The 27,802-nt window shown below is 41.7% G+C and overlaps 1 protein-coding gene across 5 annotated transcripts; it reads right to left on the bottom strand.

Annotated features, from left to right (window-relative positions):
• Positions 1 to 19: 19 nt before the first annotated feature.
• Positions 20 to 26,285, bottom strand: GGA3 (golgi associated, gamma adaptin ear containing, ARF binding protein 3). 5 transcript variants are annotated; one of them, XM_074224598.1, is made up of 18 exons: positions 26,170 to 26,227; positions 17,426 to 17,571; positions 15,985 to 16,069; positions 15,764 to 15,839; positions 14,158 to 14,256; positions 13,303 to 13,426; positions 12,505 to 12,608; positions 12,280 to 12,360; positions 9,231 to 9,368; positions 5,113 to 5,194; positions 4,908 to 5,024; positions 4,331 to 4,558; positions 3,759 to 3,829; positions 3,130 to 3,389; positions 2,638 to 2,855; positions 2,243 to 2,412; positions 1,908 to 2,018; positions 20 to 1,447 (listed from the first exon to the last, which is right to left on the bottom strand). In XM_074224598.1, the coding sequence occupies exons 2-18, from the start codon at positions 17,490 to 17,492 to the stop codon at positions 1,337 to 1,339; spliced, it is 2,142 nt and encodes a 713-aa protein (XP_074080699.1). In that variant the 5' UTR covers positions 17,493 to 17,571; positions 26,170 to 26,227; the 3' UTR covers positions 20 to 1,336. The 5 variants fall into 5 exon arrangements, with proteins under 5 accessions (XP_074080699.1, XP_074080703.1, XP_074080700.1 ...); XM_074224602.1 differs by having other exon boundaries at positions 3,130 to 3,227; XM_074224599.1 differs by lacking the exon at positions 26,170 to 26,227 and adding an exon at positions 19,842 to 25,730.
• Between the last annotated feature and the right edge of the window lie 1,517 nt (positions 26,286 to 27,802).

Raw genomic sequence — 27,802 nt, 5'->3', positions numbered from 1 at the left:
ATACTTTAAAGCTTCCAAGTGAAGTCAAACCCTACAGAAAATGTTTATTTGACATGCAGCAAAACCAGTGCATTAAAGACAGTAGGTATAGTTCAGCTGCAACCTCAACATACAAACAAGTTACATTCATTAGGTTCAGTGCCTGAAGCTTCTACATTGCCACACCATTACACTTATCTTTCCTAGCTAGGACAGCACAGCCATCAGGAAAGCTCACAATTTCCTTAGTTGTAGTACATTTCTGAAGCAGGGAAGCCTGCTTTCTAGATGGGCAAAAAGGAGCTTATATTATGTTGACTTGGAAAGAATAGACAGGATATAGTTGGCTACCCTCTGGGGTAGTAGATGTACCATATGTCCTCTTTCTTCCTACCTTTCTAGAAAGGTAGCTATGAAGGCCTCTTCCAGGCAGGATCAGTTGGCTGGTAGATGAACTGGGTTCTCATGAAACCTCTCCTTTCAGCAGCTTCTTCCTCCAGACCCACCATCTTGCTGATAGTGCCAACAGCCATTCCAAGGAAGGAGAGGCTGGACAAGCCATTGGTAGCTTTGGACAAGGACAAAGCCTAGTGCAATTTGCTTGTGATTCTATATCCAAATGTGCTACAAAGTGTTTGTAGAAGCATTCTTCAGAAGCCTGAGTGGCGGGATAAGGAGGCAATTCTTTATTCTGCACTAAGCAGGGAGAAGAGGTATCATTTTTCTATTAAGAGTCTACTGACCCAAACTGGGGAAACACTGGTTGCCTTATCTTCCCATGTACTAATCAGGTTAGCTTTCCTGTTGCAACGGTAGCAAACACCTGAAATATCTGAGGAAAGACAGTTCATCTCCTTGTTACATTTCCTATCAACTTCCGGTCTATAATACTGAGAGGAAGCAGTTGTGGAGTTTTAGCCTGAATACCTTCTCCTGTGCCAAGAGTCTTTGGTGGCGGAAACTAACCTGGTGTTAATTAGGGACAGGAGATCTGACAGATCTCTCCTCACAGAACTTTAGTGAAGAAACTGATCCAGGCCAGATATTGCTTAGGAGAAGAAGGAACCATCCACCTTGAGTTTGGCTGTGCCTTGTCCCTCAGATGTACCATTATTTCAACTTATTAAAGTAGAAAGGGGGAAAATAGTGTGGAAGGGGGTGGTTCCCTTCAAAACCCAGAAGTGGTCAGTTTAGTACTGCCCAGTTTCCTTGTTCCAAATAAATCTATATATAACTGTTGTCAGGCCACAGAAACAAAACAGGACTGCACTAGGGTGCATATGTGGTCCTCTCCCTTTCTGATGTAGTTGGCAGCATCCCGCGTCCTCTTGGCAAAGATCACAGCTGTCCTGATAGGTCATAGATTCCCCCACTGGTCCACTGGGGGAAACTGGTCCACTTCACCCACCTCTGTGCTGAGCTGATCCCCAAGGGCAAAGGTCAGCTTGTAACGCAGCCTTACCTTCTCCTAGAAGAGGGACAGAGTTAAGTGAATATAGCAGAAGATACACGTACCAAGATTCACAGTAGGAATATTTGTGTGTCGGTGTCCTTTTTCTTAGTGGAGACAGGAGGGGCTTTAAGCAAACATCTTTAGCACTTTAGGTATGGCTCTACAGCACAAGACAGTCACATCCTGTGGATTAAGGGTTTTCAACTTGGGTTAACTTTTTTGATGAGTACATTTAAATATAATTGGTTCCATGTATGCCATGGAAACAGTGGAAACATTGGCAAATTGCCTCCTGTGGGGTGGGGGGAGGGAAGTAGGAGATTGGGGAAAAATTGTAAAACTCAAAATCTTAAAAATAAATAAATGAATGATTGGTTCCCTTTTTAATCCTACTTTTATGTTTTTAGAAACTTTGTAAGGAAGAAAAGGATGAAGAACATACTCTGGGCAGACCTCCTGGTTTTGCTCAACTCACCTTCAGTGGGTTGGCCAGCAACATAACCTGGGTTATGGCTGCAGGTGGCTGGATAGGATTGAATGGAGATAGTTCTATCCCTGAGGGAGGCTGCAGCTTCACCTTCATGGACTAAAAAGTAGAAGAAAACTGCTGATAGAGGGAGAGCTAGCTAGCTGGAGGGGGATGACGTACCAGTCACACAAAGAAAAGAGAATCCAGCTACATGGTAGGACTCAGTGCACTGAAGACAAGTCAACTCTGTCTCCCTGAGGATGGCCCAGGAAAGGAGGTCTCTTCGGGAAGGGAGGGGAGAGAAGATAGAGGCCCAGGACTAGTAGCAAATGCTCAAGTACCTTGGGCACTGCTGCCTGAAGTACAATGCTCTTGACAGGCAGTGGAGCTGTGTTCAGCATAGATACCACAACCACCAGCACATCAGGCCGCCCAGGGGGGCATTCCTTGGCAAAATGAAAGAGGATGCGGAAGCCATTTTTGTCATAGGCTGTCACTGGAAGAGCACTGCCTACAAAGGAAAACAAGAATATTGATAAGTTTGGAGAGCACAGGCATGATGCCTTGATTTTCCTAAGTGGGGAAAGACCTCAAAAAAATTCAATAGGAAGCACCCACAGCAAAAAAGAACTATGTCCCATGTTCTCAGGTTCCCACCCTTCTTGCCATGCTGTAAGAAAGTCTTAACCCTTTTCCACTTGAAAATTCCCAATCCCCCCAGTACTAAGATACCTACTTGGTTTGATAGATTCCAATGGGACATGGACATTGGTCAGAGAGAGTTCATTTCCCTTCAGGGGGCTTCCCTGCTGGAATGGCAGTGGTTGGAACAAAGGGCTACCAGGTCCAGTAGGGAAGGAGACAGGTGGCCCCACTGGAGTGTTGCTGGGGACAACTGGGGAGGTGACCCCAGGGAGGAAGCTGGAGGAGACTGGTTTCACCAAACCTGACGTTCTGGGTAAAGAACAGAAGACAAGTTATAGAAGCTGCCTCACTACTCAAAGATTAAAGCATGATTTTCCCAATCCCTCCTATCCTCTGCCATTCTCTAGTTTCTAAGATCTGAGCCAGATCTTTCAAATTGCAGCTGTCTCCACCCTATTCCCATACTAGCTCCACCCCAGGATTCTAAAGACCAGCCCCCAATTCCTCTTCCAATCTTGCTCCCTCTGCTAAGGAACTTTTTACCACCACCACTCCCCCTCCTCTCCCATGCCCAATGCATTACCCTTTGGTCTCTTCCAGAAGCTGGTTGAGAACATCCAACTGGTGCAGGGAACTATCACCCACAGTTGAGTTGAGGTACCCTGGGGCTGGTGGCCCCACCTTTTGGGGTGTAGCCGTGGCCAGTCCCATGGAGAACAAGAATGAGCCTGTGTTGGGGGCAGGGACGCTGGCCTTGGTAGCAGGAGCCGTAAAGGGAGGAGGAGGCAGTGGGGCTGGGGAGCTGTTCAAGGGCTGTGTAGAGGACTGGAGGAAAGGGCTGCCCTGGGAGTCGCAGACAATAGTCAACAGCTTTGGGCTTAAAAGTCCTACATTTGACTGTTAATTGTGCCACAAAATGAAATGGGATATGGGACCCCTGGGTGTTTAGGGGGCACAACTCTATACCCTCCATGCCCTTATTTCCCCTGGTGGTAGTACTTTATTTTACTAAATATCCCCCCTAAACTAGGATATCCCAAAGGATAGGACCCAGGCTCTTTCCATTCTAGCCCCAGATTATGCTTAAAATAAAGTTCCACATTTAATAGGCAATATTAGGTTTCTCCTACACTCTACTTGAAACTGTCTACTGAGGAAGGGTTCTCAGGGCTTCCCCATCACCTGCCCACCGAGGGTATGTTCTCCTCCTACCTGGTACAGGTTCCATTGACTGTTCCCTGTTGACTCTTTGGGAGCAGCACTAGGGGCTGGGTCAGTGAGACCTGAACATACCGAACAGTTGGAAGTTGGAAAAAAGCACTGGATAAAATTGCCCAGGAGCCTCAAATCCAGCTCCATTCATTACAAAGTTAAGACCTGGAAAGCAACTGAAGGCTTATCACCATCAGTCAGGTCTTGAGATGAAAGGGGACTGCTCAGAGAATCCAAAACAGCCTCCAGAGCAGGTAGACAGTATGTTGAGAGGAGCAAAGGAAAGCAATACATTCAGAAACTCTAGATTACCCAAATCCCAATCCTCCCTTTATTTACAATGCTCTAAAAGTTAGGTGGTGTAAAGCCATGCTTTACCATTCTCTCAGTTTAGGTCTTTCCTATTGGCTTCCCTAAATCTAACTTGTTGCAACTCATGTGGTGAGAGCTCCTCTTTATTCTATGTAGCATTAAAGAACATACTACAGCTGTCTCCCATTAGTCGTTAACATTTCTTTCCAGGGCCCTCTACAATAACCTAGACTGACATTGTGTCCTCTCCTCACCCTTACCTAAGCATAACAGCTCTTCATCCAACAGAGAGAGAGAGTTGGTCACACCACTGATTCCAGAGGAGGCTTCAGCCTGATTAGAGGAGCAGCTTCGTGGAGGGGGTGGAAGGATAGGGATGTCTGAGGAGGGTGGGGCAGGTTGTGGAGCCAGTGCTAGTGGTGGGCTGCTAGATATATCCAATTCAGCAAGATCAATCAGAGTGTTGAGGTTACTGGAGGGGTTGTTTCCTGAATGGAGAGGAGAAAAGGGTAGCGAAGATGATTTTATCAGTTATAACAGAACTCTAAGGCTAACACTTGCAGACCCCAGACCATTACCAGGGCAAACCTGCTAAGGGAATAGGGTAAAATAGCAGGAGTGGAGAAAGCAGATTCCAAGAAGTTCATTTGTTCTCTATTTCCCAAAGGTAAGGGTTTTTATTCAGTTCTATCACTGTCTTCGAGCATCCCAGCTGAATCTGAATGTTCTCCTGATCCCATATGACAGTTTGTAAATCATAGAGGGATTTGCATTATGAAAACAAGGTCAAACTAGAAGAACAAAGCCACTAGGATTTTGAGGACCAGAGTTATTTACCTTCAGGGGCAGAAATGGCTAGGGAAGCCACCTCACTATTAATGACCTGTCCCTCAATAATTTTTTTATAGGAATTGATAACTCTTGAAAGATTGTCGCTGGCTTGCAGGATGTCTCCTGGAACAGAGAAGAGAGTACCACTAGGTTAACACCTCCCCATTAATACCCAAACTCTGTTGATCAACATTTCTCCTTTCTCACTCACCTAAGCTGCTATCATTGTCTTCTGTCTCACTGGCCAACTTGAACAACGTTCTCCTCTTAGTTTCACATTGATCATAGAGCTCCTGGAAGAGACCAAATCATAATCACAGAATTTATAGCTAAAAGGAATCTTAAAAATCTTGTCTAATTCCCTTGCTTTTAAAAATGGAAAAATTAAGATCCAGAGTGGCTTATCCAAGGTTACCCAGCTGCTAGTTAGTAATTGAACTAGAATTAGGATCTATTTCTTTTAATTCCAAGACCAGTGTACCCAATATTGAACTACCCGTCCTAAGGTGGCTAAAGCTTTGGTACTAAAAAATATTTGTAGTACTTGAATATTGATGGACTATACTGCTCAAGAGTTGGGCAAGAGAGTCTGTCCTCCATGACCTCCATATGTAGTGGAGTCCATGCCTGGGAAGGCGTGAACAAAATCAAGTCAGGATTTGCACCATATCAGCCTAACAGGCAGCACATGCATGCCTCCTTCAGTGAGGTAGATGTATTGACTGCCTCTCCTCTGCCTCCGTGTGACTATACATCGCTGCCAAGACTTGTTATAGAATTAAAAGAGATTCAGGCTGCAATTTAAGCACAAGAGTCATCAAATATTCCCTGGATTAGCTGACAGTCTTGAGTGGAATATTTCCTCTTAAGAGTTAATATTCTAGGGGCAGCTAGGTAGTGCAGTGGATAGAACACCAGCCCTGGAGTAAGGAGTACCTGAGTTCAAATCCGACCTTAGACACTTAATAATTACCTAGCTGTGTGGCCTTGGACAAGCCACTTAACCCCATTGCCTAGCAAAAACCTTAAAAAAAAAAAAGTTAATATTCTGGGGCATAGCCAAGATGGCAGCATGAAGGATGGCTCTAGCCAAAATTAGGCAGGGCAGAACCCATAGAAAAACTGAGTGATACCTTTCCCCAGTACAAGATAACTTAGAACTTCTAGGGGGAAAAGTGTGCTTCACCAGGACCGGGGTTGGGAAAGAAGCTGTGGAGCAGTCCAGAGATCACTGGCAACAGCTTGAAAGGACCGTGAGAGAACTCTGCTGCACCTGGGTGAGTGTGGAGGGAGGAGCACCAGCCCAGAATCTGCAGCAAGAATAGCCCCAGGGCAGAGGGAAGTACTGGTCCAACTACATATCAAAGCACAGGCAAGAGAGCACAAGACCTTGGAGGAATAAAAGTCCCAGTGGGGTGTCCCCCCCCCAAAAAAACCCCCAAAGCCTTGGAAGTGCTGCACATAAGTCTTGGGCTGAGGAAATAAGTAAACAACAGAAAAAGAAGGATCTGACCATAGAGAATTACTTTAGTCCCATGGAAGATCAAAACACATACTCAGATGATGACAAAAATCAAAGCTTCTGTATCCAAAACCTCCAAGAGAAATAGAAAATGAGCTCAGACTATGGATGAGCTAAAAAAAGACTTTGAAAAGCAACTGCAAGGGAGGTGGAGGAAAAATGGGGAGGAGAAATGAGAGTGATGCAGAAAAATCATGAAAACCAAATCAAAAGCTTGGTGAAAGATATACAAAAAAATACTGAAGAAAATAATATGTTAAAAACCAGTTTAGGCCTAAGGGAAAAAGCAAAACAAAAGGCAGATGAGGAGAAAAATGCCTTAAAAAGCAGAATTGGCCAGCTGGAAAAGGAGAAAAAAAAGCTCTCTGAAGAAAGTAACTCCTTCAAATGCAAAATGGAACTAAAGGACTTTGCAAGAAAGCAGGAAGAAATAAAACTGCCAAAAATTAGAAGAAAATGTGAAATATCTCATTGGAAAAACAACCAACCTTGAAAACAGATCCAGAAGAAATAATTTAAAAATTACTGGGCTATCTGAAAGCCACAACCAGGAGAAAAGCCTAGACTTCATTTTTCAAGAAATAATACAGCAAAATTGCCCTGAGATCCTAAAAGCTGAGGGTAAAATAGAAATCGAGAGAATTCACCAGTCACCCCCTGAAAGGGATCCTAAAAGAAAAACCTCCAGGAATATTATAGCCAAATTCCAAAACTCCCAAATAAGCAGTCAAAGGTTAGAAAGGCCAGAAACAGACAATTCAACTCCTGAGGCTCCATAGTCAGGATTACAGAGTGGCAGCATCTATATTAAGGGCTCATAGGGATTGGAAGGCAAAAAAATCTTGGTTTACAACTGAGAATCAACTACCCAGCAAAACTGAACATCCTCTTTCAGGGGAAAAGATGGACTTTCAATGAAACAGGGGACTTTCAAACTTTCCTATGGAGATGACCAGAGCTGAACAGAAAGTTTGATCTCCAAGTACAGGACATGGTGAACCATAGAGAAGTGGAAGAGAGGAACAAACTATAAGGAATTTGATGATGTTGAACTGTCTGTATTCCTGCATGGGAAGAAGATATTGATAATTCATATGAACTTTCTCATTTATAAGAGCTGTTAGAAAAGAGCATATATAGACAGGACATAGGAAGGAGCGGAATATAATGGGATGGAGTCAATGGGAGATGGGGGAAGTACTGAGAGGAAGGAAAAGGAGATGAAGAAGAAGCTAGGAGATGAAGAAGCTGAAAGATTTCACATAAGAGTTAAGAAAAAGCTTTTTCAATGGAGTGGACGGGGGGGGGGGGGGGGGGGTGGAGGCAAGGGGGAACGAGTGAGCCTCCTTCTCATCCGAAATGGCTCAGGAAGGAAGTGACATACACACTTAATAGGGTGAGGAAATCTGTCTTGACCTGGAAAAGGATGGGAGGAAAGGAATAGGATGAGGGGGAATGGGGGGAATAGGTGACAGAAGAGAGGGAAGATCGAGGTAGAGGGTATTCAGATACAACACACTTTTGGACAGGGCTAGGATTAAAGGAGAGAGAGAACAGAATAAATAAGAGTGGGGAGAAATAGAGTGGAGGTACAGCTAGTAATAGCAACTTTGGGAAAATACTGAAGCAACTTCTCTGGTGGACTTACAATAAAGAAAGAAACTCACCCCAGAGACAGAGCCATTGAAATCCGAACACAGACTGAAGTACATTTTTTTTTCCCTCTCTCTCTATTCTTGAGGTTTTCCATCTTCTTGGGGAGCGAGGGGAAGGGGGTTTATGTTTACTCTTATAACATTCAATTTATATCAGTGTATGGCATGTAAACAATGTAGAGACTGTCAGCCTTCTGTGGGGGGGGAATGGTATAATTCAGAGTCTTGCAAAAAATGATGGGTACAGGGGTAGCTAGGTGGCACAATGGGGCTAGGTGGCACAATGGGGTAGCTTGGTGGCGCAGTGGATAGAGCACTGGCCCTGGAGTCAGGAGTACCTGAGTTCAAATCCGGCCCCAGACACTTAATGATTACCTAGCTGTGTGGCCTTGGGCAAGCCACTTAACCCCATTTGCCTTGCAAAAAAACCTAAAAAAAAATGATGGGTACATATTACTATTGTATATAATTGGAAAACAAATAAAACATTAAAAAATTTTTTTTTAAAAAAAGTTAATATTCCTAGTGAAGTCCTCTCAGGGTTAAAAAGACAGACTATCAGTCTTAGGCTATTCTTAGAAGAAAGAGGAAGAGAGGCCTTGCATTTCCAGCCAGACACCCTCCTGATTTTGTTAGGGAGGGAAAATAGTGGAATACTTCCAGAAAAGAGACCTTGCATTCTTAGTTAGCCACCTATTTGATGATAGACTGACAGAACAGTAGACTGCCTTCTCTTGTTTGATGATAAGTACTAAACTAAGAAGCTAGTAGAGCTTCTTAGAAGACTTTACATACTCATCTGGATGGTAAGGCAATATTATATGAAAACATTTTATTCTTCTCTTTGTTACTGGGTAGATTTTTCACGTAAAGATTTTAACTCTGAAAACCTTAACCAATCAAGTTAGAAGAGGTGGGGTGGAATCATGCTAGGCCACATAATCTTGCTTGACTGTCACATCAGGGCAGTTCCTTGATCTTCATTACCTTTGTGAGATTTGGAGTGTGCCCTTTGCTCGAGAAAAGCCAAAATAAACTTTCTTTTTTTTGCTCAAAGGAGTCTCTATATTTTAGGTGGATTTTTATTCCACACAGTCTCTTGCCTTCAATTAGAAATGCCCCATGAATTTTAGTCCTTCTAAGAGTGATTACCTTCATGAGTTCTTTATCTGCTTCTGATGAGTCCTCCTTACTATAATGAACCAGCATCTCATTGAGAAGTTTTACATTGTTGTTGACTTCCTCTAAAGTATGTAGTCGTTTGGTCACTTTCTGGATCCTAGCTTCATCCTGAATCAATAAAGATAAGAGATTTTTTAAAAATTTCAATCATCAGTGACTTGATTTTTTAATTTTGCTTTTCTAACACCTCCATTTCCTCCCAGAAAGTCATGATTTTTTAAAAAACCAATTAGATAACTCTTATTATTAATACGCAGAGTTTCCTAACCATATACGATCTCCCACCTCTGCAGAGAATGGAGGTAGGTGGATTCTTATTTTTTTTCTTTGGGGCCAAGACTGGTCATAATTTCATAGCATTCAATTTTAATTTTTTAATTTCTATTCCCTTACAATGTTGAGAAATACAAATAAAAAGATCTAAAGTTTTACTTTACACCCCCAAAATTGGCAGACAAAAGAAGACATAATTAATGTTGAAGGGATTGTGAAAAGACAAGCAAACTATAAATGAAATAAAAACAAAAACAATAATATAAATGAAAAGATAAGCACACTAATATACTGTTTATGGAGGTATGATATTCTGGCAATTTGGAATTGTGCTAAAAAAATCAATTAATTGTCCCCATCCTTTGATCCAGAGTTTCTATTGCTAGATATGCCCAAGGAGAACAATGATTAAAAAAAAAGTACCAAAATATTTATAGTAGCAATTTTTGTAGTGCAAAAAACTAAAATAAATTGGATGCCTACTGTCTTGAGCACTGCTAAACAAATTAAAATACACAAATGAAAAAAATGTTACAATTCTCTAAGAAACATTGAGAATTGTAGGAACTTGATATATAGAAATTGATGCAAAGTGAAGTAAACAGAACCAGAAAAATTATAGACAATGTAAATGAAAGGAAAAACAACAAAAATCTTCAATGCAGGGATAATTCAACCTCTCAGAATTACAATCAAGGATCAGTTGTAAGCCCCAGAGCACCCACTGTGGCTCTTCAGCCTTAGCCCTCTGCTTGGACAAAGAGAACTTTATCCAGCCAATTTGAATTCTCCTCTTGGTTTCATGTGATCATGTAGCTCACAGGAGCGATCAAGTCTCTAAAGGGCACTATTCAATTCAGAACTGTGCCCTAAGGGTTATAAAATTGTTCATACCCTTTGATTCAGCAATACCACTACTAGAGCTGTGTCTCAAAGAGATCATTAAAAAAGGGGAAATGTACATATACAAAAACATTATAGTAGCTCTTTTTGTCTTGAAAGAGAATTGGAAATTGAGAAGATGACCATTAATTGGGGAATAGCTGAACAAATTGTGGTATATGAATGTGATGGAATACTATTGTTCTGTAAAAAAATCATGAGCAGGTGGATTTCAGAAAAATCTAGAAATGAACTAATGCTGAGTGAAGTGAGCAGAAACAGGAGAATATTGTAAACGTTAACAGCAACCTCAATGATCAAAGACAATTCAAAGACTTACATCCACATCCAGAGAAAGAACTATGGACTCTGAATGCAAATCAAAGCATACTATTTTCACTCTTTAAAATTTGTTTTGTTTTTCCTTTCTAACATTTTTCCCCTTTTGTTCTGATTCTTCTTTCCCAACATGACTAATATGGAAATATATTTAAATAGACTCTATGTTTAACAACCTGTATCAGATTACTTGCTGTCAAGGAGAGAGGAGATAAAAGGAGAAAGATGTGAAACTCAAAATCTTTTTTTTTTTTTTTTTTTTTTTTTAAGGTTTTTGCAAGGCAAATGAGGGTAAGCGGCTTGCCCAAGGCCACACAGCTAGGTAATTATTAAGTGTCTGAGACGGGATTTGAATCCAGGTACTCCTGACTCCAGGGCTGGTGCTTTATCCACTGCGCCACCTAGCTGCCCTGAAACTCAAAATCTTACCCCCCAAAATGCTGAAAACTATCTTTACATGTAACTGGAAAAAAAAAATAAAAATAAAAAATAAAGCATGCTAATATGTATGAATTTGGGTACCTGACCTAATTTGATCTTGCTTCCCTAATTCTACCCTCTTCAGGTGCAGGTAGGTTAATCCTTCTGATCAAAATAGATCTTCCTCAAGAGAAGCTGAAGTCCAATACATTGTTGGTGGAGCTGTGAACTCATACAACCTTTCTGGAGAACAATTTCAAATTATGCCCAAAAGGCAACAAAAATGTACATGCTCTTTGATCCAGCAATACCACTACTAGGTCTATACCCTGAAGAGATGATGAAAAAGGGTAAAAACATCACTAGTATAAAAATATTCATAGCAGCCCTGCTTGTGGTGGCACAGAATTGGAAATTAAGTGAATGTCCTTCAGTTGGGGAATGGCTTAAACTGTGGTATATGTATGTCATGGAACACTACTGTTCTATTAGAAACCAGGAGGAATGGGAATTCAGGGAAGTCTGGAAGGATTTGCATGAACTGATGCTCAGCAAGATGAATAGAACCAGAAAAATATTGTACACCCTAACAGCAACATGGGGATGATGATCAACCTTGATGGACTTGCTCAGTCCATCAGTGCAACAATCAGGGACAATTTTGGGATATCTGGGATGAAGAATATCATCTGTATCCAGAGAAAGAATTGTGGCGTTTGAACAAAGACCAAGGACTTATTACCTTTAATTTAGGGGAAAAAAACTATTATCTTATTATGTAATTTTGCCCTCTCTATTTTTCTTCCTTAAGGATATGATTTCTCTCTCATCATATTCAACTTAGATCAATGTATAACATAGAAACAATGTAAAGACCAACAGACTGCCTTCTGAAGTAAAAAATTACGGGAAAAATTGTAAAACTCAAAATAAATAAAATCTTTCTAAAAAAGAAAACAAAGGACAACAACAATAAAAACAAAAAGAAAAGCTGGTATCAAGGCTGAACAAGTGAAGCACAACATTGAGAAGGAAAGACAATGTTGCTTTATGAGCACTGGGTACCCTCTTCCACTGCTATACCAAAGTATCAAGGTGTGCTCACCTCCTTTACCATGGATTTGATCAACTTGTTGGCCTCCTGGAGGTCATCTGGGTTTTTGCTTTTCAACAATTTGGCTAAGAGCTGAAAGAAAAGGACAGCAAAGATGAGGTCAGCATGAAACTGGTGCTAGTATTGCCCAAGAATGACTCTAGTACTTGATTTTTTTATTGCTTGGTCATTTCTGACTCTGGATTGCTGGATTCCTATGTTCAGATTGTACTATACCTTGGATTTCTCCTCATCATCAAAAACAGGATTCTTGGGGCGAGGTGGTGGGGAGGGGACGAGTGTCCGGTCCATAGGAATCAGTGGGTCGGACTGTACAATCCCTGAAACAAGAGCCTTAGAATAAGGGTGTTCACTGATATTAAGTATAATAAGTTTTCTTGTTTACTCTCCCTCATTAAAAGCACAAATGCTATCCCTGAGAATCAGATCAACAAGAAGAAAAGTTCGTGGTACAGAGTGCTTCTCATATTCAACCCTGGTAGAATCAAATAGCTTCAATACCTAAGTTCTTTCAGATAATAGCAATAGGGGGCAGCTAGGTGGTGCAGTGGTTAGAGTATGGGTCCTGGAGTCAGGAGGACCTGAGTTCAAATTTGACCTCACACACTTAATTACCTAGCTATGTGACCTTGGGCAAGTCACTTAGCCCTATTGCCTTGCAAAAACAGAAACAAATAGCAATAATTTACATTCAAACAACACTTTAACAGTTATGAAAGTGTCCTTGTAAAAGCCAAGTAAGGTCTTAAAACACATTCAGAGCAATTCAGAAATGAATAACTAGGATTAGAGCCACAAAGTGCCAGAGATAGGGCTATAACCCAGTTTCCTGACTCTAAAAACTATATTCTTTCCTGTATCCTCCTGCAGTACCTACTACCTTTTAAGAAAACATAAGGGACTCTCAGGACAAAGGCTCTGAGTATTGTTCTAAGCCCCTTCACTCTGCTGAGACTCAACTCCCTACTACTTGCACTGGAGGGAGAGGGAAAGTGAATGCAATGAGCCACTCACCCTGTCTCTTAAGCATCTGGTAAGCATCCTTGATTTTGGACTCCTCTGGCAGGGCCACAGTCCAGCTGTACAGTAGCTCAATGACTTTGGCTTTCACTTTCTCTGAGATCCTGTCCCCCAAATACTGAGAGTAAAAGTGAGACAGGAAAATCTAGTAGCTGCAATCTGAAGGCAGGAAAAGTGGTAAGGCTCTCTTTACTGTAATTAACTTGTTGCTAATTATCTCTAGTCCTCAAGCTTACTAAAGGAGAGCAGGTTTTAAAGGTATGTGTGAGAGAAAGAGGAGAAGGGATAAGAGAGGAAACTACCTGTGGCACATCTGTATCAATCTGGGATACAGCCTGTAGTTAGGCAGGGGCCAGGAGTTCTTGTCACTGCATTTCCATGCATAATCTGCCAGAAACACAACTGCATTTTATCTTGAAGGAGTTAAAGGGAATTTCTTTAGTAAGAAATAATGGGTCCCACTGACCCCTCATGGCAGTGTCCAAAGCTGGGTAACGCTGACTCAAGAGGGCCTACCCCCGAAGGCTGTCATGTGAAGGTGAATACTTGAGCATTTTATGAGCCACAGGAGTAACAACCAACACCTACCAAAATCCCAGGATCTAGAGGTTCCAAGCCTGTTAAACAGGAACATTTTTCCTCTCACACAATTTTTAGCTTCAACTGTGAATTTATCAGAAAAAGAGTGTCCCTAGGCTCCAGAAAATGCTTGTTCACAACCAGAAGAAAACAGAGGAACTGTTTCAAGGAGAAGATATTGGTTGTTTTGTCAAAGCTGATGAAGCAGGGGATAGAGAAAGTACACAAAGGATGTTACTAAAGAAGTAAGACAACCAACTGCTAACTGACCTTGGGAGAGACGACTTTAATTAACTCATTCAAAAACCGGAACTTCCCCACTTCGTTATGAAACCTCCTCCCACAGTTCTTCATACATGCTTCCAGTACCTGTAGCCAGGTGAGAGAGAGAGGTGTGAATGGAGACTGAGGGGAAGGGACAGCTAGAAAAAAAGTTTGTGTACAAAAGACTTTGGGTTTTTAGTAGACTGTCTTCTGAGGCCAACTTATCAATATGACAAAACATCCAAAAAAGTCAACAGGATGACAAGTAACATTTAGGGAATAAAGAACCCTGTGACTTACTCTGTAGTGTAATCAAGATGAAGGATCCTAAAGGAGAGAGTCCCACTAGACTCTGCAGATCACAATACCCATAGTGAACTTTAGACATATACTAGGATTGACATTCACACACTGTAAAATGTTGAGCGTAGGCTAACCAGGATGGTAGAGGAATGAAAAACCATAAAGTCAAAAGAGAAATAGATTTAACTTAACAAAAACTTAAAAAGTTATTATATGAAAAGCACTGTGCCAGGCGATGAGGAGGAAGAAATAAAATGTAAGTGCACCACCAAGGAGGTGGGTCTTTGAGAGAGGTAGTACCTGAGCTGAGCTTTGAAGAGAGTGAGGAAACATGAGAGTGGGACATGAGGAGGGAGTCAATTCCAGACATACAGACTAGAGGTAGAAGGCTGAGTTTGGGGAACAGTCAATCCAATTTGAATGTAGAGGAAGTGATGGGGTCTAGGAAATGTGTGGAAAATTAGGTGGAAATCATATTGTGGGGAACACTTTTGTCCCTGAAGATTTTTGAGTTGCAAAGTGCAACTTGTGGAGATGTTCATTCTAAGGAGAACATGGAAGAGACACACAATACCTCTCTCTGAGCACAGTGTCTTGCCCAGAGTAGATCTTAAACAGAACTAGAATCAGTGTGGGCAGGCTACAGAGGAGTATTTAAGCTGGCAGAATGGGCTGTCTTGGCAGACAGAAACACTTCTTTCCTAAAGATTTCAAATGAAGGTTGGAGAAGAAGAAATTACCATTGAAGTAAAGACTGCACTAAATCCCTCAAATATCAGCACCTATCTCCCAAGGATCACAGGAGAAAAACTGTAAAACACTTAGGACAGTTGTTGGCATGTAGCAGGTGCTGTCTAAATCTTAGTTGCTAATGTTGTGGTGGTGATTTTAATTCCTTCCAATTCTCAGATTCTATAATTCCAGGGGCCCTCAAAGAGCTACATAAAGTCTCTGGTGGTGAGGCAGGGGGCGGGGAAAATTCAATCTAGGTCAATTTGGTTCAATAAGTATTTATTATGCGTCAGACTGATAATGCAAAGACAAAAATATGAGACATTTCCTGCCAGCACGAAGATCATATTCTGCAGGATATATTTTTCTAATTCAATTTAAGGGATCATAACGATCCACAGCAACAAATTTTTTCCACAACAAAGCAAGTTGGGATCCTAAGTTTTGGGAACCCACGTGAATGGTATTAGTTAAACATAGAGAAAAATAAATGCTCCCTCCATTGCTCTACCCAGACAAATAAGAAGTCCTCACTCCAGTGAATTTGGGGCTTCACAAGAGAAGAGACATTACTTACCGTTAAGGCTTGGACTGCCTCCCATTCCTGTGGAGACTGGATCTTGTGGGCCAGTAACCGGACAGCAATCTGAGGCCTGAAAAACATAAGCAACCCATACTGCTAATCATGATAAAACCATAAATCCCTAGCTAGTTTTCCTGAAGCAAATTTTTGATTTTCTTAAGGTAAGAAACATAGTTCTCACCTATCTATGTACCCTCCACAGCTTTGGGACTCACCCTTCAAGCTCTTTGTTGATCTGATCACAGAAGCCAATGATATATTCCCAGTCCTCCTGGCGGTTGGAAGGATTGGTGGCTTTATCTTTGTACAAAAAGGGAAAATAGGAAAATTTTTATTTTGAGTACAGGGGTAGAAAAGAAAAGAATATCTTAATTATCTTAGACTCTACACACACTATTGAATAGAACAGTATACATACTAACAGCAACATTGTGAGATGATTAACAATGATGGACACTATTCCTCTCAGTAGATCAGTGATCAAGGACAATTCTGAGAGACCTGATAAGGAAAATGCCATCCAAATACAGAGGAAAAAAAAACCTATAGATTCTGAATGCAGAGCAAAACATACTATGTCCACTTTTTAAAAACTTCTTTTATGTTTTTATTTTCTTTCTCGTGTTTTTTTCCTTGATTCTAATTCTTCTCTCACAACATGACTAATGTAGAAACATGTTAAACTTGATTCTACAAGTACAATCCATATCAGATTGGTTGCTGCCATGGGAAAGGATGGTAGAAAATGAACTCAAAAGCTTGCAAAAGGACGACTATTGAAAACTATCTTTACATGTAATTGGGGAAAAATGTTAGGAGTCATTAAAAAATAAGTTAAAAAATCATCTCAGGAAAGGCTGACTGAAAACAGTAGAAAGGAGGAGAGACTCAAAGCAGTGAGTTTTCCCTAGAATGTCACCTCTAGAGCAGTATGGTATAATGGAGTGGAAAGAACACTGGGGCTGATGGCAGCAAAAAAGCTCCAGTTCCATCATTTCTATTCAATAATTTGTTAAACACATGCCAGGCACTGTCCTAAGTACTTAATGCCACAAAGATAAAAATTGACCCTACCTTCTTGGGGGTGGCAGTCACTTCCAATTAGTGTCTCCCTGGATAAGTCATAGGACCATAAAGAGACCTCAGAAGTCACTGAATCCAATCTCCTCATTTTAGCAACCTTAAAACTAAATGACTTGCCCAGAGTCACACTGCTGACAAGTGTCTGAAGTGAGATTCAAATTCAGGTCTCCCTGATTCCAGGCATAGTCCTTTACTTAGGCTATAGTAATACTCCCTCACAAGTTATTTAACTACTCTTTGTTTCAGTTTCCCTTTTCTGTAAAAGTGGGATAATAACAGTTCCTATTTCACAATGAAAAAAGAGATTTTGAAATATCTATGAGTGAATATCAACTATTTATAGGGAAGTATCGGCCCAAGTCTTCACAATCACCCAACATTAAAGTCAAATGCCTATCATAGAGGTCAACAATGCTAAGTGGACATCAAGCTCCTAAATAAAAGAGTCCCATAATATCTGATTTGATTTTTCCTTTTCCTGTTACTCAGAAGGTGATGACTCCAATATCATCAGCAGCACTCAGCCGAAGGATTTTGCAAAATATTTTCAAAGCTTCTAGTCTCATACCCCACCTGGAATCAGATCTTGTTTCTGTCCGAAAGCACTCCAAAGCTGTGTGCTAAATGTAGAATCTAACATTTGGAAAGCATATGTCAGGCTGCAGAGGAAACAGCCTTTGAATGAATCCTGGCTTTCTCATGCCAGATTTCTATAGGTGCTGAGAAGAGAAGAATAAGACCGTGAGAGATATTGAAAAATCTCAACTGAACATTTTTTTAACCTCTAACAGTGATTTATTTTCTTCCCCTGCTGCCAATCTAAATATCCTTTGTTCTGATTACCAAACCCTAACTGGGATCCCTATTTAATGGTTTAGGAAAAGCTATAGTACTGGGATATTTTTAGTCACTCAACAAGAAATTTTTATATAGTATTTATGGATTTCTCAATAACATTCTTCTCAAGTTATGAAGGCAAAAATCCTGATGGTCTGGGTTTATATTTTGAAATAAACTGAAAATAACTACTTGTCTTCTACACTGGGGAAAAGAAAAAAAAAAAGTAGGACCTTCTCCAAAGAGTCAAACTGAAGAGGAAGTGAAATTAACTCCCTAAATTGTCTAATAACAAAAAAAAAAAAGTCACAAAATGGAAAAGGACCTTAGAGCTAACCTAGTCAACAAACAAATGACTGGAATTTATTTTCCAGAGTCTTCTGCTGCTTGCTGACCAGCTGAGTCTCTCTTAAAGGTGCTGATTGATATAAACTTGGCTGGGCTATATGTAAAATTCCTTTTAGAGAAGATGATGCCCAAAGAATCTTATAGACTTAGGATCAATGTAAAATACATTGGAAAAGGTACCCAAACTGCTATCATCACTTTATAAACAGAGAATAGCAGTTCTACTGACAAGATATTCAAAATTCTTCAAAGGATCTGTGACTGCACTGACAAGGATATCCCTCTAAGGATACAGATCACTACTATTATTTGTCTAGCAAGCTAAGTAAAGGTGGGAGGTCCAGGAGGATTTTGGCAAATGTGGGAACACACAAGTATAGTCTGGTTGGAAACAAAGATATGACAGTTTTCCAGGCTTAGGAAGAATACAGCTTAATCCAGTAGATAACTAGTATATGTCCATTACTTATGATGGTGGTCCAAAAATTGTTCTAATTTAAAATACATGGAGACTGTCCAGAAGTTATCCCTTGCTTTCACTCTTGACCCTTCTTTTCTTATCATACATTTCTTTGACATTCTTATCAGTACAAAATTAACATAGCTGTTCCATGGCAGCAACAACAACAAAAACCAAAGTAAACTGCAAACAAATTAGATTTCTACCAACTGGAGAAAGCTGTGCCAGGAACTGCTGACCAATTGTGACCAACAAGCTGTTAAGCAAAAAAGCCTGGGAATGGGAACACCCCTATCAGTTGATCTATTTCCAGACTGACTCAAAGTTATTAATCCAGGGTCTGGAGAAGGGCTGAACCATTCCCACCAATGGCCATTCAAGGGATAAACAAATCAACCTAGCTGAAGCAAGAGGGCACTCAGAAGAAGAGAAAGGACTCAAGAAGCCAGGCAAATCAAATCACTTCAACCCCCTCTTTCCCTCATACCCTGAGGGAGACAGCAAGAGCCTTGACAATGCTTCCAGCCCACTGCCTTCAGTCATCATCCTGTAGTGATGATGCCCGGCAACTGCTCCAGCAGGTGCCACAGTCAGGGTTACTGAAGGCCCACAAAAGAAAATTCTTGTTACCTAAGTCTTTAGCACCATCAAATGTTTCAGTACTAAAAACTTATATAATTTTATCTGTGGAAATAATGTTAAAAAAAGTGTTACCATATGCTTTGTCAATACATTAAAAAGACTATGGGATCCTTCCATGTGTGTTGTCTCCATTAGAAGGTGAGTTCCCTGAGAACAGGAATTATCTCAGTTTTTTTATATGCATTCCCAACACTTACCACTTTATACATATTAAGTCCTTCATTCATAGAATATCTCTCCAGAGGGCATTTAAAGAAACAAGCCAGTCAACAACATGAACTGAACACAACATATACCAGGTTACCTCCATTTCCAGACTTATTACACATTATTATCCTCTCCCAGGCCCTATACTTCATGTTTCAGCCATTCAGGCTTATTTGACTATCCCTCTTGGAGCATGAGGACAGGATGGAAAGCTAGGCCTTCTTGGAATGCCACACTGCCTTCAGAGCAGGACCTAGGCAATCCTCCCCCTTCCCTAAAATCACTTGGAATTTACTGTATTTCCTCATCTCTACCCATTGTTTCTCCCCAAAAGAATTCACTCTCTCTGACCTGAGGGCAATAGCAAAGGACCTACTGAACAAGTAGTAAGTGTGAATTGAGCTAAGACAATATAATAGACTTATTATGACATTAAAAACAGCAAATATAAACAGGAAGGGGAAGCCAAGTAAAAACAACTCCACAAGAACTTACATATGTGGATTACAACTAGGTCCAAAAGCAGAACTTTAAGCAGGTCCTGATGGAGACAAAACAAAAAAGCATTTTCTCTGCTTCTTCATTCCTTTGGTCCTGACTTGATAAAAATTCAGAACTTTATATGAGATTCTGCCTGATGCAGAGAATTATGAATGTAGAAAAATTATGATCAGAAAAAAATTCTGTAATCTTTTAATACTGTTAAAATCTGGGGATCTTTTTATACATACAGAAGGATCTTTGCCTTTTTGAGATGTAAATTGACTCATTTGTTTACTGTAAAATTTATATCCTGTCTCCTCATTACCAACTCGAAGTCTTCAACCCTCTACCTGGTTTCTGTCTCCTAAGTGGGGAGGGATTTCCTGTTTTGCCCTCAGTACCCAGATGAAGGGCAAGGCTATAAAACCTGGGCTGGACCTCTGCTCAGGCAGGTCCTTTCTCTCTTTGGCCACTCAGCTTTCTCTGACTGTCTTGCCTTATAGCCCTCTCAGTCTACTAAGCAACAGGCCTAGCCTTTTGTTATTTACCCTATCCTAAAAGAGCTTTGGGAGGAAAAGTAGGGGTTTTTTTTTTCATTTATTTAAGGCAATAGGGTTGCCCAAGACCACACAGGCAATTATTGTCTGAGGCTGCATTTGAATTCAGGTCCTCCTGACTCCAGGGCTCTATCCAATGCACCACCCAGTTTCCCCTGAGGAAAAGTTTTTTAACCAGTTTACTTGGCTCTATTTTAAATTAAAACCCTGAGGAGTTTTAAAATCCCAGAGAGTAGGTGAATTCTTTGTCTTTCAGTGGCCCCTAAATTCCCAGTGGCAACATGCCCATTGTTCAATAGGCATTTCAGATCTGCTAAACGCCTACACACAAGCACCAAAGGGTCCTATCTCTAAAGTACCTTTCATCTTGTTCTCCAAAGATCCAAGATTGAATCATTTAAAGAAATTTAAGAGTAATTATGGGTCCCGGTCCCTCTTGCCTCCTTTCCCTCTCCTCACAGTTCCCTTAGTCAAACATATACCAGCTGTTTTGCATTTCCTTCAAACACTACCCCCTTCAGTTTACTTCTCTGACTCAGATGCCATCTATTGTCAGATGTCTTCTCAAAGCCTCATTCTCTTCTCTAAATGTATTTAGATATTTTTTATGATCATTGTCCGTTTAATTCTATCACTAACATGCCTTTGGAACCCGAGTCACACAATAAAAAACATAAAGGACAAATTTTTAAGAGCCTATAGTTGTGGAAGGAGCAGCCTTTGCCATCAATCAACTTACTTTCCAATAACTAGTCTAAAAGTGACAAGCTCATTTCCTGCACAACCTATTCAAGGATGCTGCATGACATGTGAATTAAGCAGAGGCAAAAATACAGACTATACTATATAATACTAATTGTACTGTGGACAAACTATACTATATAATACTAGTTGTACTGTGGAATATACATTCCTTGAGAACAATGGACTTTAAAATCTTTTTGTGAAAAATATCAATATGAAATAGCATACAATAAAAAACTAAATAATATGGTAAGGAAATTCAACATATTATCATTTCATAAAATAAAAATTCTTCCTGATTTTCTAATGTAGTACTACCAAAGTTCTAGGCAGCCCACCTTGAAACCTGGGTCATGGCTGTCTGCTGTCTCTTCCCTTTTACTTAAAACCATTCCAAACACTGGGGTAGGCCTGGCCTGAACAAGGCATGCTAAGGGGAGAATGAGAAAATCAGCCTGACTCAAATAGAGGATGCACCTAGTGAGAAATGTTAGGTAGGGTAGAGTCACATTATAAAGAGACTTGATAGCCATCAAGGGAGACAGATATTTAAGACAGTAAAGAAAAAACTGAATAAATATAGGAGTGACACAATTTTTAAAAATATCAGTATACAGGTTGATATGGGGAATGGAACAACTAATGGATGTTTAGCTGAAATGTGTGAAAGGGGAGGAGGGAAGAAGAGTAATAAGAAATAAGCTTGTAAAGTCAAGCTAAATAGTTTCATTTTATAAAAGAGGCATTATGGGCAACTGAAGATTTTTTAAATAGGGAGGTAGTATAGTGACATCAGAGGCCTGGTTACTGTGAAGATAATGCAGTTATATCAACACAGCCCTCCCTCACCAGGGAAGCATAGTGGATTCAGGCATGAGGCTCAGAGACTCATCATTAAGTTCATCTAATCTGCAGTCACTATAGGTGTCATACTTCTCCATTCAACAACACAAGTTCCCATCATCACCTAGAACTGTGGCTAGTACATATGACTTGCTAAATACTTGCTGAATTGCAAGGCACCCAGACCAGAAGCTAGGCAGACTCTTATATCACAATGATTTGCATAATCCTTCTAATGCAGTTCAGTTCACAACCCATCCAGACCTATCCAACTCATGATTCTTAATTATGTCCTCCTTTTAAGTTTGCTACAGGAGGTCCAACCAACATGCTAGGAAACCCTCCTGGCTTTCTCCTTGTCAACTCAAAGATATCAATGGAATATTCAGGCTGTCCATCTGGCAAACCTCACCCTTAACACATAACTAGCCTATTTTCTCTTATCACACATTCCCTTATAATTTTTTGATTCCTATTCTTTGAAACACATTGTTCATATGCTACTGTCTGTTCATTCTCACATAGTCTTTCTCCACTTATTCAGTTTTATAACATTGATAGAAAGGCTTGATATTAAAAAGATGAGCCTTTATTTCTAGAAGAAGTTTGGGGGTCACTAAAGGAGCTCTATAATTTCATAATGCTAACCCAGGCCACTCTCTTCCTTCTGTTTAACTCAGTGAGCATCTTTACTCTCTGTCCTAGAAACAAATAGAGATTCTAAATGTGTTGGCCGTTTTTTTGTGGATAGTCAGAGGAAACTCTTTTGATTGATGATAGAACTTTTCTAGGAGTCTCAATATCCCAGGGTTTGATATAGCTTATGTGTGTTCATTGGAGCATCTTAAAGAACCTCACTCTTAAGGGTAGGTATTCTTCTCCAACTCTAACCTCCATAATCTTTATTGACCATGCACCTCTCCACTATATGCCTCATCTTATGCTTAAAATCAATGTATCCCTAATTAGTTATTTGCTTTAACAATCAAGAAATTTTTTAATAATTTTGGAAGTATTGTTGAAAGACAACCTTTACAGATACATTGAGTTCTACTGAATCAAATGCTTTTCATAAATTAAGAAACACAGCTGGATCTACAATTTTAAGGGAACTAAGAAATGGTAAAGATATATGATCCACTGTAGAATATTGCTAGAAAAATCTGATTGTTCCCTTATCAAAGAAGTCTTTGATTTGTGCAAAGTAAGCATAGGTGTCAGAATTCTTTAGGTCACTTTTTCCTAGTAGAATCTGAGATTTTGTTGATGGATTTGGTATCTTCCTCTTGATTACATACCCAGTGAATCAATCCCTCAATGACTTCACAATTGCATTGTCTCCAAAACAGAAGTCTCCTCTACATACATTTGGTTCACTTCTGCTTTTTTTCTAAATTTTTCTCTGTAGGAGCATACACACCTCTCATATAAACAAGTCAGAATTTATGCTGCTACTGTTAAGGACAGTAGAGTTTGTTATAACAGTCTTGGCAGAAGGGACAGCTAGATGATGCAATGGATATAACACCAGCTCTGGAGTCAGGAGGACCTAAGTTCAAATCCAGACTCAAGACACTTAATAATTACCTAGCTGTGTGACCTTGGGCAAGTCACTTAACCCCACTGCCTTGCAAAAGAAAAAAAGTCTTGGTAGGTCTTTTTTCAAGAAAAAAAGTCTTGGTAGGCCTTTTTTCAAGTGGGAGAGAGGGAGGGAGAGAGAGAGAAAGAAGGAAAAAAAAGGAAAGATGGAGAAAGGACAGAAGGAAAGAAAGGAAAAGAAGGAAAGACAAGGTCTCCTTATTTTCAAAGTTTACATTCTACTGGAATGTTCTCTCAAGACTCTAGTTCCTTGTTGGATTCCAGTTTTTCAATCCTCTAATCAGTCCTCTATTATTTTATTTGTAGTTTCTTGCTCAGCTTTGTGGACAGGAGAGGGCTTTAAAAATGCTCATCAGTGTGGTCGTTAGGTGGCGCAGTAGATGGAACAACAGCCCTGGAGTGAGGAAGACCTAAATTCAAATCCAGCCTCAGACACTTCATAATTGCCTAGCTGTGTGACCTTAGGCAAGTCACTTAACCCCATTGCCTTGGAGAAAAACAAAAAAAAATGTTCATCACCATCTTTGGAGCATTAAACTTCCAACATGTCCACAGAGCAAATCAAACTTCTTCAAAAACAGTCCCACCTATCAGGAAGGCATTACTATTAATTTGTAGCCAGTAGCAGATTTCCAGATGCACTTTCTGCAGCTTTTTTTTTCCATTCAAGATGAAAGAAACCACCAGTTAACAGAATTCATACATTTCCATCAGAAGGTGAGATTTAGATTCAGGTTTCCGGGTCTTTCTAACTGTACTATATTGATCAAATATGGTAGACTTCCCTTGAAGAGTCTGAATAACTGCCTAAATTTTCCAATTCAGCTGTAGATTTATACTCTAGCCTTGGTGGGCCTTGAAAACAGTAACTGGTTGCTTTCTATAGCAAAATATTACTTTTGTAAAATCAATGCCATTTTTACAAATCTAAGACATCAAGCTGTCCCCAACATGTAATTCTATTATTATTTAAACAAATCCTCTAAGTAATCAATACTTTAGCAAATGTAAAGATATTTTAAGAGATGCCAAGATGCTATTATCATTTTTTAAATAGTTACACATACTCGTGGAGAACGAAATAGTGATAAGACACTTGGAAACTCAACATTTGGATTCTCTATCCACTTCACTATTTACTTGATGAATATTACCTGCATGTTTCTAATTTGGTACCCACTTTTCTAGGAATGAATAATTTACTTTCTTAAAAGAAAATTTTTTTTAATCACCAATGACAACCCGGAGCAGAGCAGCTGAATTCTCTCCAAAAAAAGAGATGTAGCAGGGTTAGGTCTGGGTATCATTTTTCTGTGGCAAAATTTGACCTTATGACTAACTTCTGCCTGAACTTAACGTTCTTTTTTAAATTTTTTTTAGGTTTTTTTTTTTTGCAAGGCAATGGGGTTAAGTGGCTTGCCCAAGGCCACACAGCTAGGGAATTATTAAGCGTCTGAGCCCCAATTTGAACTCAGGTACTCCTGACTCCAGGGCCGGTGCTTTAACCACTATGCCACCCAGCCGCCGTAACTTAACATTCTTAAAGACAGAATCAGACCTCCCAGTGGATTGTGCCTGTGGTAAAAACTATACTTATTAAATCCTTTAGAGGATACTAAATCTCCACTAAAAGAAATATAAAATCCTGACAGCACTCCCTTTAATATATTATCTGTCCAATTTTACTTCACACTACATCCTTTGCGCGCGCGCGCACACGCGCACACACACACACACACACACACGCATTATTTTTTTGCAAGGCAGTAGGGTTAAGTGTCTTGCCCAAGGCCACACAGCTAGGTCATTATTGTCTGAGGCCAGATTTGAACCCAGGTACTCCTGACTCCTGGGCAGGTGCTCTATCCACTGAGCCGCCTAGCCGCCCCTTTTGCACATATTTTACAATACAGTTAAACTACACCCTGTTCTGTCTCCTGTCCCCTCCACTTCTAAGTTTGCCCTTTGCCATTACCATCTCCCAAGACTGCCCTTTTCCCACCAAACTATTTATGTCTCCCATCCTTTTCCTTCAAGGTTCAACTGGGTGCCACCTCCTTCCTAAATTCTTCTCTGAGCCCCTCGGGTGAAGGTGACAGCTGTGGCCGCCCCTCCCTCGACAACAGGCGCCGTGCCGTGGCTGCCTGCCCGGGGTTCGGCCTGAAGGGCGGCTACTAAGTGAACCCTCACAGTCCTACCCACTGGTCAAAGTTTCGGCACTGCGGTGCACGCAGGGCGGGCCTGGGCCGAGCCGGCGCCCCTGCGCTCCCCGGCGAGGAGGGGGCGGCCCGGCCGGCCGCGGGGCTGCGCGGGGCGCCCAGGCCCGGCTCCGCCCTCCCCCGCGGCGGCCGCCGGGGTCACCCCCTTTCCGCGTCCTCTCGTTCGGGTGCGCGGGGGAGGGCCGAGGCGCCCGGGGTGCGGGCGGCTGCTGTGCGGGGCGCCGCGTCCCGGGGCGTGCGGCCGGGGCAGTCAGGCCCGGAGGGGGCCTTCGGGGCCCCGAACGGCAGGAGGGCGAGGGAGGTCTGGCGGCGCCCGAGCTGGGCCGGGCCGGGCCGCCGGGGAGCCCCGGGGGCCGGGGCAGGGCCGCGGTTACTCACTCAGCCAGGACTCCAGGCTCTCCCCTTCGGCCTCCGCCATATTGCAGCCTCCCGGCCGGGGAGCCTCAAACCTCGCGAGACTCACCGGAAAACCAGCGGGAGCTGAGGGCTCGGCTCCCCCGTCCTTCCGGGCGCCGAGAGGAGGCGGGGCCAAGGCTGCCGGGGCTCCTGGGGTGGGCGGGGCCAGGCCGGGCCCCGCCCCGTCGGGGAAGGGGAGGAGCGGCGTGGTGGGAGCAGCCTTCGGCTCTGCCCGGTGCTCGCCGCGCCCCTCCTGCCCGAGCCCGGCTTTCCCCCACACCCCTGCTGGACTCTCCTTTCTCCAGGCCCTCCACTCCCACAATCATTTTCCTAAAGCCCGAGTGTGGCCCAGTCACTCTGGAGCTTAAGAATGTTCTGGAACGCCCTACTGACCCTGGAACCCAATGCAAGCCCTCCGCGGGTTAGGCTGTTCCTCATTTCCTCCTACCCCGCACCGGGACCGAAAGCTAGTTTCAAGCCCTGCCTGTTTCTCCTCTGGCCTCCCACATTTATTAACACTGAATGTATGCCCCAGGCCTGCAACACACTGCCCTTTCATCTCTGCCACTCTAATCCTTTTAGTTGCCGAATGACCTGCCTACTCTCGGCTTCCAGGGAAGGGTCGGTCCTGGTGGGCAAGGGCCGTTTGCCTCTGTACCGCCAGGTCGTAGAGCCGCGCAGTGCTTGGCAAATAGCTGGATGGAGACTGGGACGAGGACTGGAGTCTCTTGATTTCATTGGTCTAGGGAATTCCCCATTGGGCAAACTCAAAAACCTTGATCAGGGCAGGTAGGCACCTTCTCTGAAATTTGTATTTTTAGAGAGTTGCTCTCTAAAAAGCAGCAAAGAACGATTAAATCCGTTCATCAACAAGTGCGGGGCAGCTAGGTGACACAGTGGATAGAGCACCAGCCTTGGAGTCAGGAGTACCTGGGTTCAAATATGACCTCAGTCGCTTAATAATAATTACCTAGCTGTGTGGCCTTGGGCAAGCCACTTAACCCTATTTGCGTTGCAAAAACCTAAAACAAACAAACAAAACAAGTACCTAGGCTGTGCCAGGCACAGGGCTAACTGCTGGACAGTTTTTACAAAAGAGCAACTGCCCTCAAAGATCTTCCATGAGGGGCCATACAAATATGGCTAGATATGAAGCAAGCTCTATATAAAATAGATAGGATGATAACTAGCACCCAGAAGGCACTAGAATTGAAGGGTTGGGAAGACTTTCCATAGGTGATAGGATTTTATTGGACTAAAAGGAAGCCAGGGATGTCAGGAGGGCAGAGAGGAGGAGGGAGAGTATCCAGGCATGGAAGATAGCCAGTGGAACTGTCCGTTCATGAGACAGCAAGGAAGCCAAGTCCCTAGATCAAAGAATACATGTTGAAGAATAAGAAAAATGGGGGGCATCTAGGTGACACAGTAGACAGAACACTGGCCCTGGAGTCAGGAGTACCAAATCTGTCATACACTTACTAATTACCTAGCTATGTGATCTTGGTCAAGCCACTTAATCCCACTGCCTTACAAAAAAAATAAAGAAAAATGGAAAGGTGGGAAGAAGCTAGATTGTATAACGGACTTTAAATGGCAAAGTATTTTGTAATTGATC

The sequence above is a fragment of the Macrotis lagotis genome, chromosome 2 (genome assembly GCF_037893015.1).
Source record: "Macrotis lagotis isolate mMagLag1 chromosome 2, bilby.v1.9.chrom.fasta, whole genome shotgun sequence".
In the NCBI taxonomy this organism is placed as follows: domain Eukaryota; kingdom Metazoa; phylum Chordata; class Mammalia; order Peramelemorphia; family Peramelidae; genus Macrotis; species Macrotis lagotis.
The sequence above is the reverse complement of the archived record's forward strand: the minus strand, read 5'-3'. Positions and strand labels throughout refer to the sequence as shown.